General features: G+C 43.0%; 3 protein-coding genes across 3 annotated transcripts in view; 2 read left to right on the top strand and 1 right to left on the bottom strand. All coding sequences in view use genetic code 11, as the record gives it.

The window, feature by feature from the left end:
- Window positions 1–699, bottom strand: part of EGR_03947 (RNA-binding protein Rsf1) — a gene marked incomplete at both ends in the record, with an annotated part of 1323 nt that extends 624 nt beyond the window's left edge. The window contains 2 exons of the mRNA XM_024493196.1: window positions 46–405; window positions 476–699. Of these exons, the coding sequence (XP_024352468.1) occupies window positions 46–405; window positions 476–699 (584 nt within the window). The remainder of the gene's footprint in view (window positions 1–45; window positions 406–475) is intronic.
- A 1156-nt stretch (window positions 700–1855) lies between these two features.
- On the top strand, window positions 1856–5502 carry EGR_03946 (Heparan-sulfate 6-O-sulfotransferase 1-A; the record flags this gene model as incomplete). The annotated part of the gene is made up of 5 exons (XM_024493195.1): window positions 1856–2202; window positions 2235–2335; window positions 2407–3122; window positions 4735–4954; window positions 5390–5502. The coding sequence occupies 5 exons, from the start codon at window positions 1856–1858 to the stop codon at window positions 5500–5502; spliced, it is 1497 nt and encodes a 498-aa protein (XP_024352467.1).
- Window positions 5503–10883: 5381 nt separating this feature from the next.
- The window catches only part of EGR_03945 (hypothetical protein), a gene marked incomplete at both ends in the record, with an annotated part of 21206 nt that continues 16124 nt past the window's right edge, over window positions 10884–15965 (top strand). The window contains 3 exons of the mRNA XM_024493194.1: window positions 10884–11038; window positions 11074–11194; window positions 12321–12532. Coding sequence (XP_024352466.1) covers window positions 10884–11038; window positions 11074–11194; window positions 12321–12532 — 488 coding nt within the window. The remainder of the gene's footprint in view (window positions 11039–11073; window positions 11195–12320; window positions 12533–15965) is intronic.

Here is a 15965-nt window from a genome sequence, read left to right as displayed (position 1 = left end):
ACGATGACATCGACGACGACGGTGACGAAAAAACCAGCAAATCACCTTCTGTGATAGAAAGGAGATCCTCGGAGTGAAATCCGTCGCGAATATTTCATCACTCGGTGTACATCGTCTGCTTGTGGCAAGGGAAACATGCTGGGGTAGGCAGAGATTTGGTAAGGTAAGCCAGCTGCAGCAGCGGCCACTGCGGCGTTCAACATGTCTGGACTATGGAAGGCAACCAAGTGGTCGTAGGGATAACGGAACTGGTCGCCCGAAAGTATACCAGGTGGTGGCGACCTCCCACGATGAAGTGAGGTCCCGAAGTGGCACACTAGAGACATTCGAGCACCTCGAGAATCAATATATCGTCGGCAGTGTCCAAATGAACGCGAACGGTCACCTAGAGAAGCGCGTTGAACACTGCCAGTCGGGGGGGAGAAAGGGGTGACAAAAATCAAACTAGCCGTTGAGTGAACGATTATGTGCAAACTCTACACGCAGTTTAAATCCGCAAAGCGTAACGCCATCCAGAGCGCAAACAGCTTTTTCAGCATCGGTGAATATTTTAAATTGAACAAACGCAAAACCTGGGGAATTTTTTGCTATCCAAAGGTCCGGAACAGTACCGAACTTGGGAAGTTCGCAAAGCAAGTCGATTGCACTGACATTAGAAGACAACCTCCCTAAAAATAATTTATGACTACGAACTAACATCAGCCCCGAACCAGCGGATTGCCTGATTACGAATAAGGCACAGCAACACGAGTACGATAAAATAAGCGGAGACAAAGAAACAGACTTCAGTTTTGTATTTATCATAATAGATGATTCCTTAAAGTGTCGAACTTCAGTTTTGCTTTATTTAATACCAGTTTTCTTTTATCAGCGCAATTACAAGATACATGTGTGTTCTGGTTAATTTACCTAAATCACGAAATTGTGTTAAACCCCTAAATTTATTTCTGCAGATAACAAACAACCATCAAACTTTAAAGCAAAATAGTGGTTACAAAGTACCCATGTTGGTTAAAAATTTTACCTGAGGAAATTTAAGCATTTGGGATACCGAAGAAATCCAATGGTCGCGTGATTGTAAATCACACTAAAGTAAGCAGCGATAAGCAATTTTGCCTTTTAGATTTAATTTTGGGGATCTTATTGTATCAGGCTGCATTTCAAACATAACGATGGCGATTTTCTCTTTGCTAATAGACTCGTATCACCGTCGAAAGGCATCTGGTACCCAACTTGTCAGTACTTGTCGTGCTTTATTCTTTTGAAAAGAATGGGTATAGAAGAGTAGAAAGACGCCACCTGCGATAAAAGTTTGGCTACAAATGTAGCGTCCCGGGTCTCCCTGAAGGCGAAAGAAGACACAATACTCGGGCAGAATATATATATTCAGCACAGAGAAGGTGTCTGGGCTATCGGCATGGCCCAAAAGGCCAGCCCACTCAGCGAGGTACAAGGGGGCTAATTCAAAGTACAAAAAGTGGCGCCTCACCAGAACCGAGGGATAAACCACTATCGTATTACACAAATGGCTGAACAATAGGCCTTAGACTGGGCAAAAGATTTTATTATCTTTGATGAAAGTAACAAAATCAGAGAAGTTTTGCTTATTTTGTTGCATGTCTATGGTCGAATGGTGTGGGAAGATAGCTCAAAGGGTTTTTTAAAAGAGCAGGTGCATTTTCATCAAATCTAAACACTCAGCAATTTAATAATGCATAATTTTAACCCTAATTTTAGGACACCTCTCAATTATTTACCCTTTTATTTCTTTCACAATCACGTGATCGGTCGGCCTTGACAATACATAACGGTGGGCGTGTTTTAGTTCCCTCATTGTTCTCTTATCAGTTTGATAATGGTTAGGTTAACCAAGTTCTCGAATTTCACAAACATCTATCGCGTTCTTTTCCTTGTTGCAACTCAGTGCATCCTCTTGTATTGGTATGTTCAACGTGCACATATCATCGGTGCATTTGAAAGTCACCGCGCGGTTTTACATCCCTTTTCAAAGAGTTATACTTTCTTCTATCCCGAATTCAATTCTGAAGTAGTTTTAGTATTTGTACACATTCAAAAGACGGGTGGAACTTTTGTCGAGTCTGCGTTAACGAAGGACGGCGTGCTTGGTTTTCCTTGCAATTGTAAACGCGGGGTAAAGTTCTGCAGGTGTTATCGCGACCAAGACGTGTGGCTATTCAGCCGGTAGTGCCATTCACATCTTATTTAATTTTCAGATATTCTGTTGGTTGGCGATGTGGTCTTCATGCAGATTTCACAGAACTTCGTGAATGCGTACCAAGGATGCTCAATAAGCTAGAAGGTCATGAAAGACCCCGTAGGTCAACGTTTCTCGTTTATGACACTTACCCCTGAGTTGTGCTTATTAAAGAATTTCTATTATTTCAGGGCGATTGGTCTACTTCACGATTCTCCGTGGCGCTCTTGACCGCTACGTGAGCGAGTGGCTACACACGCGCCGCGGAGGCACTTGGGTAAAAGCTACTCTTCGTTGTCGTGGTCTGTCACCTCGTCCCTTCCAATACCTACCCTGTTCCTACGTCTTCGACGCTAACGTGTCTCAGTTGTCTTTCAATCGTTTCGCCAACTGTCCGGGCTCCCTCTCTAGTAATCGACAGACTCGTATGATTGCCTCCCTTGACGATCTCGGTTGCTACTCCAATTTGAGAGAGTGGACTAAACCAGCTAATCTGGCGGTTAATTTTTCCCTTTCTCCCCCTCAAATTGACCTCCTCGCCTCCGCGGTGGAGAATCTCGCCACCGCCTTCGCCACCTTCGGTTTGATTGAACACACCATCTACACGCAGTACATGTATCGTATGCTCCTCGGTCTAGTCTTCCGTATCCCCTTCAAAAACAACATAAATACTTCATGGGTGAGTGAGGCGTATCAAGAGCCCGGTCTCCTGTCCAGTGACTGGAAGCAGGTGGCGGAGGCACGAAACCAAATTGATATGATGTTTGTGGCCTTCGCGAGGCATCTATTCACCCATCGTTTGGCGGCTCGATTGCGGGCGGAGTCGATATTGCCGATGCGGCTTCGATTGTTCCTGCGCCAGGTGGAACCGCGTCTCCTGCTCAGCGATACGAATCTAGAGGCCAGGGTTTGTCGGCATCTCTCTCGGTTTTTCAAGAAGGAGATCGTGTGGAGGCGAATGAACTCTCGCATGACTTACAATGTGGCTAACAGGAAGGTCTGAGTACGGCCTTGATCATTTTATATTTGATTTTGATTTTTTTTGCTTTTAACTCATCAATGAAGGAGCGCATGGTTGCATACAGCCTTGAATTACCCCTAATAGGATGCTAGTTTGGAAGCAGGTAAATCGAAGGCTTGGTAGCTGCACGTGCCTTGCTTAATTTACCCATGAAGGTATGGAATTCCGGAAACAGTTTTATTATCGTACAGAAAGGGGTAGCAGACCAGTCATACACGGGCAATTGGTTTATCATTTGTGTGGTGGCTCAATTGTAGGAGCCCGGGAGGTCGGTTTACTTCTCCGTCTCCCTCATCATTTGGCGCTCTCTGCGGATGGTTTTATTTAAACAATAGAAAAGTAGTCAAGAAAATTACTGCCACATTTAATTTGGGTTCAGGAGTTTCCCAACGGTTCTATGGCACAGCTACCAGATACTTAGAACTAACTGCTGACTTGGTTGTAAGCTCCTTTGAAGAAGTATTTACTCGTCACTTTGTTGCTGAGAATCGGACGATGCCCTAAGAGGATTGCATTTCGAGTATAGCTCTTTTTTTGATTGGGGGACATCTGCCTAAAAAGAGTGGAATTTTAAATTTGGAATAGATCTGTCAAGTCACGGTCAGTGTTTATTCCTCTTCGCTTTGTTGCTGCTCCAATGCCACTCATCCGCCTGTTTGGCTTTTTCACAGCAGTTCTGTTACTGGCAATTGGGCAGGACTCAGGATGCTGGTGGTTTTTAAAGGCTGTCGTGATTTCGACAGCTTTCCTATTCTTGTGATGCCTTCCTTTTGTGACATTCTGGTTTGTTGCTCACTCACCAAAATCGGGATTGCTACTTCTGAGATGGGTCCATCAACACTGCTCCCAACGTGGTGCTGGCTTTTCTCCTGAAGGTATACTAAGGTACCATTCTTGAAGTAGCTCTATTTGAAATAACTGCAGAGGGACTTGGAGATGTAGATCCACACGAAAGGCTGGAAAAGCTCTTGCAATGAAGTGCATGGTACCACTTCCGCTCTTTCGCATTGCCTCGTCTTAAAAGTACAGGTTAATGGTGTAGTAAGTACAATTTAGCCTAACTGTTTAGCCAAGTACACTTACAGGCATAGCACAGGAAATGGTCTGGTGCAGCATAGCTTTAAGTGTCCTCCAGGCGGAGAGAGGATTTTTTATGCACTTGAATTAAAGGATGCAGTAAGGGGTGAGTGATTTTAGCTGACCGGTTGGATAATGCGCCTGCTCTTGCGCACTTTTGATCTGATCTTGCGTATCGTATTTGATATGACCTGATACGAATTGGCGCTTTTTTCTCATATTTTTTTCCACTGCAGTGTGACTGTGCTCTTTGGCTATTACTAAGGCGGATCGCGATTCAAGGAAACTGTGGTTGGTTGATTTCCGTAGTGGTGATTCTGATGGCATGAGCGGACCCCCATGCCACCAGCTTAGTGACAAAGTGGGAGGAGATTGAGGGGTGGGATCGTGTAGAGTGATACACGTTCTTGGCATCTTTGAGACCGCTAACTTCGAGGGTCTCCTTGACTCTCCCTCCACTGTCTCGGAGATTACGAGACTGTTGGATGTGCTAGGGTCGCCTACCGGTAGCGTACGACGCTACTTCTCGTCCGCGCGACAATCCTTGAACTCAATGATGGTTCTGATTGGGAACCAAATTATGGGATCTATTTGCCATGTGTTGCTTGAGACTAGACGACTTTCTACGGTGAGCGTAGTTCGTATGTCAATCGTCTATCCTACGGAAATTTGCCTATAGCAAACTCTTACGAAGTCTCTTGCAAGCATGACCCCTTGTAGATTTTGGCCGCGCTAGCTGAATTGATTCGAGAGCAGAAGGCTCCTGGATACTGTTTAATGTTGGTCAAACCTTTCGTCTTGAGTAGACAACGTAAATTGTGCAAACAGGACCACTAGGTTCAGCTGACACCGTTATTCACTTGAACGCTCTTTTGCATGTCCTTCTCTGCCTTTTTGCCCCATTAAAATTTGGTATCAAATATCGCTTTGCTTCTTCAGCGCAATTTGAGTGCTTGGGGTTACGTGTCTCTTCCTACTGCTAATGTTGCCTGAAGGTAAAGACGATGGCTGGCTTTTTTTCTTAGTAGATGTGGAAACTAGTCGATAGCTATGTTACATGATATGGCTGAAAACAGTTAAGGCAATGTACGAGACGGGCGAGTTCGGCTTTAATGTCAAACGTGTACAGTACGACCAAGAGACTGGTGCCATTGGTGGCCTGAGCGGAAGGCCATGCCTCCAGCATTGAGGTGCATTCGCAGAAGACTGAGAAGTAGGAAGATTTCCCATTACCGATAGAAAAGAATCAAGTCCAGTGAAAGGTCGGGTTCTGAACCGCATCGTGGGAAGCCGTTTGGCAATGTAAGGGTTAGAAGGGTGTATTCCTACGTTACCCATTTTTCGCAGAAACATTTGCCTAAATTAGCTTCCCTAAAAATTCTTAAACTTAAATTCTATAATGTTTTCTGGCAAAGTCTTAAGTCATTACTAGCGCCAAGCTTGGTAGTGATGAAGGGCTGGGAGCTTAATGGTAGAGATGTGGGCTGAGTTCGGCTTCATGCTACCTGTAGCACTCCGAGATATTCCTGAAGACGAAGGAAGGCATAATACTCGGGCAGAATATGCATTGCTCACGAAAAGAAGGGCTTGACTTGGAGGCCAGCCCACATGGCGAAGGTACAATGACGGAGACTCTACGTGGCTCCTTTGCCAAAACCGAGAGTTGAACAAGTAACCAACGCATTCTACAGCCCTTCACCTGTTGAGCATTATGGCTAGCAATCCCCTCGATCATTCTCCAGTATCAGCTATCACAAAGTAATCAGCGCTGTACGAAAAACACCAACGAATTACCCGTGCCAGTCACCAAACTTGCGCGCAACTGAGAAGATATTTGGGCGTAAAGTTACTGGCCCCCTTTGGCAATTCTACTGGATCTGGAGTTGCGTCCCGTACGAGAGATAGAATAGGGGATGAGGAGTGCACTGGTCATCACACGTGCTCACAGCTAGACGTAGGAACCCTGCTCTAAAAGAGGAGTCAAGTAACAAAGGACTGGATTTTACAAAGTTCGTGGGGGAAGGGCTTCACTCATAGTTCTCCCTTCCACTTTGCTCTCACTTCAAAACTGAGTCATGTCTGGCATTTACCCAGTAAGTAGAGAACTGAAGGTATTGCGTCTTCACGTAACTGATGTCTCCATGCAGGTATTGGAGATATCTTCCTAAAATTTATAAATAGGCTCCGTACGGACTACAGAATTGGGGCAGTTGACAAAGGTAAAAGTCATTTTCAGCCGCTCTGTCAGGAATCGTCACCGATTCTGCCATCCGCAACATGTTCACTTCAGCCCCACCAGGGTTTACCACCCATCAGTGGAAATAAGGATGGTTTGGGTTCGCTTTCAGTTGCCACTAATGGCGCGCCCCGAGACTTCCCTGAAGACGAAAGCAGACACAATACTTGGGCAGAATATGTATTTATGATGTAGAGAAGGGATTGGTGTCTAATGACATGGCTCAGAGGTAAACTTTTATGGCGAAGCTACAATGTCGGAGTACCTAAGTAGCCTCTTTTCCGAATCCATGGGTTAATCAACCAGCATATTGCACTTCACTTGGCAAAAGATTTCACAGTTACACAACAGGTAGATTGAACTGAGCGGTAAGTTGTCGTCTTGTAGTGTTGCGAAATAAAGTTCCTTCGGCAACCCCTTTAGCTGTTTCCGATTTGTCACATTTCTTCTACACCGTTTCAACACAAGTGGAAAATTGCATGTCTTCCCCGCCCACGTCACCTGTAAAAATTTTCGTCATTTCGTATTTGGACTCTATTTGGTGGCTATTTTATCTGCCGCCTCCTATTCTCGAGTTTGGGGATCACTTCTTACTTCTGCGGTAATGTAGCGATGGGATGAATAATGTGATAAGAAAATGATTTGGCTAGAGCACAAAATAGACCTTTCCATTTAAGGCCCATCGCTTCGCTCAACGAAGACAAAACCGAGTTGAATTCAGTGTAGCGCCATGATTGCCTCCCGCACGTAGCGTTTTACTCAGTTAAGTGCACGCAGACAAGCCTGTGAATATTCAGCACGTGAAATGCTGAGTTCCGGATGTCTGATCGACGCATAGCCTGTTGTATGACACAGTTATACAAAGCTGCTGCAAACCTGTTCATTTACGGACATTTGCCACTTCAGGGACCAGTAGGCCGCCCTAGAATGGTTTAGACGCGATGCATATATATCGCTTTCAAAGCTACCTGTTAGATATTGGTTAAACACTGGAGAAATTGAGTGAATGTTGTAGAAGAGGGCTATATCGGCAAATGACCACGCTTTGTACTTCTCGAAGGGCACTCTACAACTCTTGAAGAATCTAAGCTCCCGATTTGACTTGAGCGCCTCTTGTAACGTTCTTTTCAAAAAGGCACACAAAGTATGTAACTCAAATATGCAATTGCTAGAACCAGATGTAGGTCTTCAAGTACATTGGCGTTTGCAAGTGTAAACAAAAAGATACGTATGTAACCACGTTTGAGAAATACTGTATCGTAGATGGTATAACCTCGTGTTAACACCACCCCGCAGGAAGGCGTTCCATCACTCTCACGGCAGACAGTCTGACATCTCGTATATCTTAAAATTTTATTTGCCTTCCCACAATTTCTAGTAGGAGGAACGAACGCAAGTAAAAGTTGGTGGCCACTTCCACCGTCTTTTAACGTGACCATCAGCACCGATATCCTACAACCGATTTCATGTCCGGTTCCTTCTTAATCAAGGCTAAAAAGAAGCCACTTGAAGCCCTAAATATGTTTCAGTTGTGTGTTTACTCACGTGCTCCTTTCCACTCTCCTCGATAGGGCTAATTTAGATTACCTTTTACATCCCTCCTCTGTACGGTTACACTGGCACAACTATTAGACTAAAAATATGCCTGTTTGCGAACTGATGCGAAAGGCTGACCTAGAGAGGGACCAGAAAAAACGCTTTTTGGGGGGATAATTGAATGGCACTATCGTTTTGCCGACATATTTGACAACGTTTACCTTTTCAACTAGCAAAGCTGCCCTCTACTGGTTTTAAAGCTAGCAACCTACAATTTCTCCCATTAGAGTTTTATTGGATTCAAAAAATACGTACCCACCCATGAGGTCCATAAGTTTTGGTACTTGCGATATATTACTATAGATCAAGGCTTGCTGCTTTCAATCATTTACCAGCCACTTGAGATGGTTATATACGCATATTTTAAACTGTGAACATGACTACAAGGGTCATTCAATTCACCTACTCATGTTACTGCATAGCTCTGGTCCCACTGGCTCTATAGTCTTCTTTAGTAAGCCCACCTCAGAATTGCATGACTTTTAACGGCGTCAGAGATAAGTCGGATGCTACTTCAGTGGCAGCGTTGAGAAATCTGTTACAGGACTCGCCTGATACTGGGCCTCAAAATCACAGAAGGAAGTCATCTGCTATTTACAAATGAAACCACGAAGACACTGAGAAAGGGTCGTAAATTAACGCCAATAATTCACACAATCCTTTCCTCTTCTCGTTACCTTTGTTTCAATTACTATCGCCTCCTCTACTGAGTTACCCTCACACTATTCCTATCGCTCCACTTTGCTTTTCTGTGTTGGGCTCAAATAGTTGCTACTGCTGTTAATATTGATGTCCTGCAGAATTAAAATCCCCACCTGACCCTTAATTTCCTGTCTACATTTATAAAATTACTGCATCGTTAGAACCAAGTCAAGAAGAGTAGGTATGCGTGTTTGGCCCCCAGTGATGCATTTAAGCCAACAGGGCAAAGTTGCAGCTCACTACCATAAGATATTGCAAATAGCATTACCAGCTGCATTTTCTGTTTTTTAGAAAAAGGTAAAATGGTTTGCGAAATCTGCTTGGATTTATGGCATTGGCTCCTCTCCGCTCGGGATCAGTACAAAGTAATTATTCTCAATTCATAGTACAATCGTATCCATCCATAAATCTAAAGTGCTAAGCAGTGGCCTTATGTGACGTTTCCAGTTTCTTCATGTTATGATTTCGCTCCGCAATAACATTCGGGCTATGGTAGTAGCCCAGTAGGATATAGTGGTAGCATGCGTTCTGCCACACTGTTTTGGCATTTTATGATTTTGGGGAAGATTCGGGGTGTTACATTATAATAATTGAAGCTACTGAAGTTATTGATTTATCCGAAGACTGTAATACATTGGCTGATTGCTTTTGGAAAATGGACAATTCATGTATGGATCACTGTACCTTCGCCAAGCGGACTGGCTTTGAGGCATGATAGGAGCTACACCCCCTTCTGTATGTTAAAAATACATATATATGTATGTAATACTTATGTTGTTTTAATGTGCCTTTCAGGGAGGGGGCAAGCTAAGAATTCGAACCTGGTGAGAGGGTCGTCACCTTCTGTGCCAAGGTGTGATTGCGGTTCCTCCCCGCCCTAAACGTTTTACTTATTCTCCCGATCATTCCCCCTTAGTAAATATGTCAAAATTAAATCAACCGGGTTGTTCCAAGAACACTAGGAACAGGGAAGAGGAGACCTGTGAGTCTCGCCCTACATGTGTATATGTGTAATACTTATGTTGTTTGAATTTGTCTCTCAGGGAGGAGGCAAGCAGAAAATTGGAACCTGGTAACGGGATCGCCCTCTCCCTTACCTAGTGACTGCGGCTCCCCTCCTTCTTGAATATTGTATTTTCCCTATACATCTTGTCGTCTTTAATAAAGATGTCCAAAGCAAACCAACCGGGCTTGTCTAGGAACGCTAGGAATCGGGAAGCGAAGACCGAGGAGTCTCGCTCCACATATGTGTATATGTATGTATAATTCTCCAATATTAAGTCTTATTTCGCCTTCGGGGAAGTTTCGAGGAGCCACAAAGCCTATTAGAATTAAGAAATGCATGGTCTGCAGAATTACCGCAATTAGCATAGCCGGTAAAGACTCATAGTTGGCACCAATCTTCCTTGTTTATTACAAATTCACTGATTTTACCCTCATATCTGCCTACCGATCTCCATCCACGCAAAAGCAAAGACTGCAAAGACAAAATGATCAAGCACTAGAACAAGTTTTACAAATAGGTCGCAGTTAAATGGTGCAGACGGTATTTGTTTGTTCCGGCAATACAACATTATTTAAAATACAAGTACAAAGGTTCTCAAAATTTAATGGGGAACATGTTGCAAAATAGCAAAACATAAGCAAATGAGGCAACAATACTTGAAAATGAGGTTTCAAAACTATAATGCATGGAGGTTAATGGTAGAGTTCTATTATTTTTCATATACTATTAATTAAAACTGCTGTCAAATTTCCCTTGTCATCCAAAATTAGAAGCTTGCCAAGTTTGTGCACACTATTTTAAAAAGCTTATCTAGCGAATAACTTTATCTACGCTTGACTTGTTGAGTTTTCAATATGGCTGGTATATAAACACTAACTCATTTTAGCGTTCGTTGATATCATCCAATGTAACACCGCGTGGTTCAATGTGGCCAATTGCATTTCTGCTTTTTCGTGAGCTCTGGGCCGATTTTACAGACTAGTCCGTTTTCTGAGTGCTCTATCGTGCGGAGGTTTCCGTTGGTAGGAAAATGGCCTGTGTCCCTCTTACAAGCAATAAACGCAGGCTTCAATTTGACGCAGCTGTCAATATAGACAGCTTAATGGCCGTTCCTTACGTGAATGGGGTCTTTTTCACGAAATTACGCCTCTTGAGTCGCAGAAGTTCCCATCAGTACAGCCAAAGGTACTTTCACTTCTAGTAACAAATCTGATTTCCAGGGTTTCTGTGGTGGATAACTCCGTGCACTTCAATAGTTCCCATACATTTCAGTGCAAGGTGCACATCAATCCCGAAACAAATGTTTTAGAGAGCTGTAGATTGAAAATATCTGTTCGCATGGTGAGTTTCGACTTTTCAGCTAGATTTGGACTTTTAATGCCGCCAATATTTATGTTTGCAAAAGTCGGATGCAGAATGATTTTAGTGTTAGTAATGGATGTCAGTATTCTTCATTTGTTTTGAAATTACTATGTATTTAGGACTCATTGTGTGTTCAAACTTCTCCTAATTACAACTTTAATTGTTCCCACTTGGTGGGTTACCTGCATGTAACCAGGTAATGGGTGTTTATACGGTTTAATGAGTAAAGGGTTAGTTTCTTTAGTGTGCTCTTCTATCATGTTAGTTTTTAATGCAAGTTAAAATAGGGAGTCATACAGGCTCCATATGGTCTGGATGGTGATTGCCGTCCATGTCTTATTCCACTCTGGGTTCATATATAATTACAGTCTCCTAGAATTAAATTGATCTTTCCTCATTGCACCTTGTGTCTTAATTTAATCGCAGTTATTGTTATGTTGGTGTGATTGCATTTTCTTCTTTATTCGAGAATTATTTTGCCCTTGTGCCACTTTAGTAGGAATGATTATGCTCATCGGTAATCGCCACTAGCTTAGTGTCTTTATTTGACGTAAATGAATTAAATGTTCCTTGCTATCACAAATAGATTTTGTGATGTACTAGTACTAAGGGCTTAATCGGCTCGCTATTTCTGTTAAAGTAATCAAATTTTGACTTAGTCACTCCAGTTATCGGTCTCTATCAATCAGCTAGACCCTGATCTTCTGCCTTACGCAATACCAAAGTTTGTTTTTAGTTGTTGCTTTAAATTTAATCCTTATTTAATTTAAAAAAAAAACAAAACGTGGGACTGCACTTTTTACTAATCTTTCCGGAACGTGCGTGAACCTGTGCGCTTTCACCCTTTCTAAACATTTACCAAGGGAGAGGGACTGGGAGCATCGCATCAAATTATATCAAATTACGCATCGAGCCATTTACAGAGTCATTGAACGGTGGATAATGTACGCTCTGTCCTCTCCTGGCCATTGTACCGTGGTTGCAACTGACTTTGTAGTGTGCTGCTTGTATGAGTACGGATGTTGTTGAGTTCCCAAATAGAGTAATCAGAGACAAAGACTTTACTACTCAGGTGTTTGTTGTCAACAGTCTTTCTCCTGCTTAGGAAAGCAACGGCGGCAAGTCTTTTCACAAGATCGGCTATGTGATTGTGGATTTGGCTTGTTTTGTGCTTACCGGGTTTGTCCGGTGCCGTAGACGCTACCTCCTCAAAGGCTACGATGGAGACAAGCGGAGGGCTGGAAAGAGGCAGGATAACTCTCTCCTCGTTGTCTCCTTTATCTGTCAACAGCACTTTGGCGACGCCTGCTTCAGACCGTGCGTGACCATTTCTGCACGCTATTTTGACCCTTTTAATTAGTCTGCCGCTAGCCGATAGCAAGTTATTTTTTGGTTGGAGGGGCAAAACCAGTTTATCTGAGTAAAAGGATAGCTGACAAATCTATTTAATTTTTACTCAATTTATGCTACTAAGAGTTCCGATAGTTTTTTTGAGTTATTTATAAATTGCGAGACCAGTAACTTTAGAGACACCTATGTAAGCTACTTTTTAAAGTGATGTAATCATCCTCAGATCAATTCGTACAAATTTCATCGTTTTAGACCCAAGCGATCTATTTTGTGGTGTGACTTGTTGCTCGTGGCGGCCGTGTTAGGTAACACTAAATTTAGGAGTCTCATTTTTGCGGTTCTTGTAGGGTTGCATTATCGTTCTTTTTGCCTATCCTCTGCATTGTTGTCGTCAAACCTTATGAATGCACGGTTTTAGCAGCTTTGATAATAGCCTATGCCTACAGTATGTACTGATTTAACAAAGCCTCTTTCGACACGCAACTTGGATACTAAATCCTGAGCTAGGGGGCGGAAAACGGCTGCTGCATACTACTTTTGATTTATCAGGGCGATTTGTCATCTGGGATTCTACAGGATTACCCCGAGAACTGCGCACATACGCTCAAACGCAGCTTGACTAACTTTTTTGCATAAAATCCATTCTTACCCTTTTTTGCAGTCCGTGCCTTATTCCTGAGAGCTAATTGTGCGATCGCCAAATCTACTTTGTGAACTTGATTCCTCCATTTTGATGCTAAGACGGTGGTTAAATTGAAGTAGTGAACTTCTGTACTTAGCTTTGGACCGAAAAGTGACGCTATTATCTTTAGTTCCTAGACTTATTCGTGGTCACCGAATCAAACTTCGGGGATTAGTGTCACTGTGAACATTACTATTTCCAGTTGAATAAAAAATCTGCCTTATTTGAACCATTAACCAAAGCTCTCGTTGTTCTTCGCAAGAAATTAAACAGTTTAGACCATATACCACTGAGCTACTACCAACGTAGCACCTGCATTTCCGGATGTAGGCTTATTATTAGCGTATAGAAGGGCTGGGACGCTAGGAGCATGGTCACTGACATGGGAAGAGCCTCTTTGCCGGCAGTGGGTATATAGTATGCACAATTAAAACAAATGCTACTCTTTTTTAAATCTGACGATTTTATGGCTCAGCTGTAGCGTAAGTGGGTTAACGTAGATCCTACGCACCCCACACTTAATTGCTAATTCACCCCACACCTGGGACCTTTGTGCTAATCCGTACATGGTGGCTGCTTAGGCGTGCCGGTGTGGCCGTTGTGACTGTGGTGTTGCAATTGAGTGTCGGGGAAAACCAACCCAAAAGTGTGCAGACCTGTTGACCTCCTCTCACTAGCCATACGCAAACAATACTGCTGTGTTCAGTATGTATACGGTAGCGTTCCAGTTAAATGGAGACCTCAAATTTCATGGGTGTAAAATCCATGCTATTGTTGCAACCGCCCCTTTGCTACTCCTAATAGTCGGCTTGCATTGGCGTTCATGGGCCAGTTTACGCGCTGTTCATCAAGGACCTCGGGCATAGTTCGGTTTGATGATGGCACGCTCAACATTAAGACATTTAATTGGTGTCGACCTTGCATAAACACGCATAGCCTGTTTGTCTGATCATCACTGAAGACTTCGGCCTTTGAACATTCAGTCATCGAGTGGAACACCTGATCTGAGTTAATCAGCAGGCATCTAACCTTCCATAAAACTGTACAGGCAACCGATTCCTTCTGTGTAAACGGTGAAAACGATTATTTGCTGCCGTGCAATTCTGGAGGGTCGACTTACGGCGGATTTAAACGCTGCCTTGTATTGTAATCTAGGGTACAGTACAGCGTAACACGGTGCAGTTGTCTGTTGGATTAAGTTGAAGAGGCGTTTTGCTTAGAAATGACAAGATGTTCTGATCCGTATCCTTTAACGTGATCAAAGCCGGGTACAGGATTTCATTTGGAAGTCAAAAGAAGCATTAGGAGGAAGCAATGGAAACATGCGGATTCAGCACCGATGGTGAAGTGAAGGAAGTTATCCTAGGCTGATCCAGATGTGATGACAAATCTTTACGAGCCGAAGCTGTTTAGAGGTCTTTAGTTAAATGTTGGAGCAGGTATATACGAGTAGTAGTGACCCTGTTAAGAATTAATATGGTTAATCTTTCTTTAAATTTGTTTTACCTTTGATAAGCCTAAAGGGTTCGGCTTAACCTGAGCATTCGTGTTATTACGCTGCTTCATTGTAAACATTGTAAGTAGATCTTTTAGTAGCGCTTCGAATTTCTTCAAATCTGATCTCATTTCACTATGTACAATTATTCAACACTCGAAATCGGAGCAGTGGGCGAAATTCGACCCGATTTTGACTAGATGTTCAGTCACTACGCATGGTGGGTGTATTTCGTTTGGAATTGTTGCAGTACCTTCGAACTTGATTCGATTATAGACGCAAAGGTTTAGTTGTTTCAAATAGTTTTAGAGACTCATGTGTCCGGGCTCCGGTTTATTATGGCCATACACAAGGGTTGGAAGACTGGTGGCATAGGTTGAATGCCAAGCCATTAGCCTATTAGACCGAAATGCCCCTGTGCAGTTGGTTGCACAATTATATGGGAAATCCTTGTGTTACGGATTGTCCACCCAACCTAGTGCCTTTGCATTTTGCCGATCCAGGACACAGCTGCTACTCCATGCTACATTTGAGGAAGAGAGGGTGCGTTAGGCTGGCGGTTCTAGAAATTGGATCAACTGGCTTCTGCTCGTGTCCTAAATAACGTTTGTTGTCATTTGCTGCCTTTGTTGTAGACCTGCTACTTTGATTCAGTCGTCGACATTCTTAATTTTGTATCGTGAATGCTATTTTACTTACCAGGGCTGATTGTGCTAGGCCTATCGCACTGTTTTTTGGCTTTTGATCCGCACTGATCCATACTGTCTTTTCTGCTACTTTCCCGCTACTTTCCTATTAATATGGCTCACGACTTACCTCTGAAAAAAAAGATGTCTAGAGAAAGGTTGAGAAATTAGTGAAGGTAATTCTGCTGCGGTCCTTCATTTTTGTTTGATTTCGACATTGCAGCTTTCTGTGATTACTCTTCAGCATTGGAAATCAAAACAGCATTTCATTGAGCTAAAGGCAGTATAGAGTCAGGAACAAAGGTTGTGGCGATCTTCTGCCACAGCTTGAGGACTTTGGGATCCAATGCTAATTCTATCTCCTCGACTTTGATGGATCCGTCTATTATGAATTAGCTGACAGTACTGAACAATGATTTCCAGTGGGCAAAATTGACATGAAAATCGATTTTCTTTAGGCCATTTCCCTGAAAGCCGTTATTTTATGAGATGCATAGCATAAAGAGGATTGTCAGCGTTTCACCCTGGTTTCATTGC

The sequence above is a fragment of the Echinococcus granulosus genome (genome assembly GCF_000524195.1).
Source record: "Echinococcus granulosus chromosome Unknown EG_S00022, whole genome shotgun sequence".
Lineage (NCBI taxonomy): Eukaryota > Metazoa > Platyhelminthes > Cestoda > Cyclophyllidea > Taeniidae > Echinococcus > Echinococcus granulosus.
Note: the sequence above shows the minus strand (reverse complement) of the source record. Positions and strands in the feature narration are given on the sequence as shown.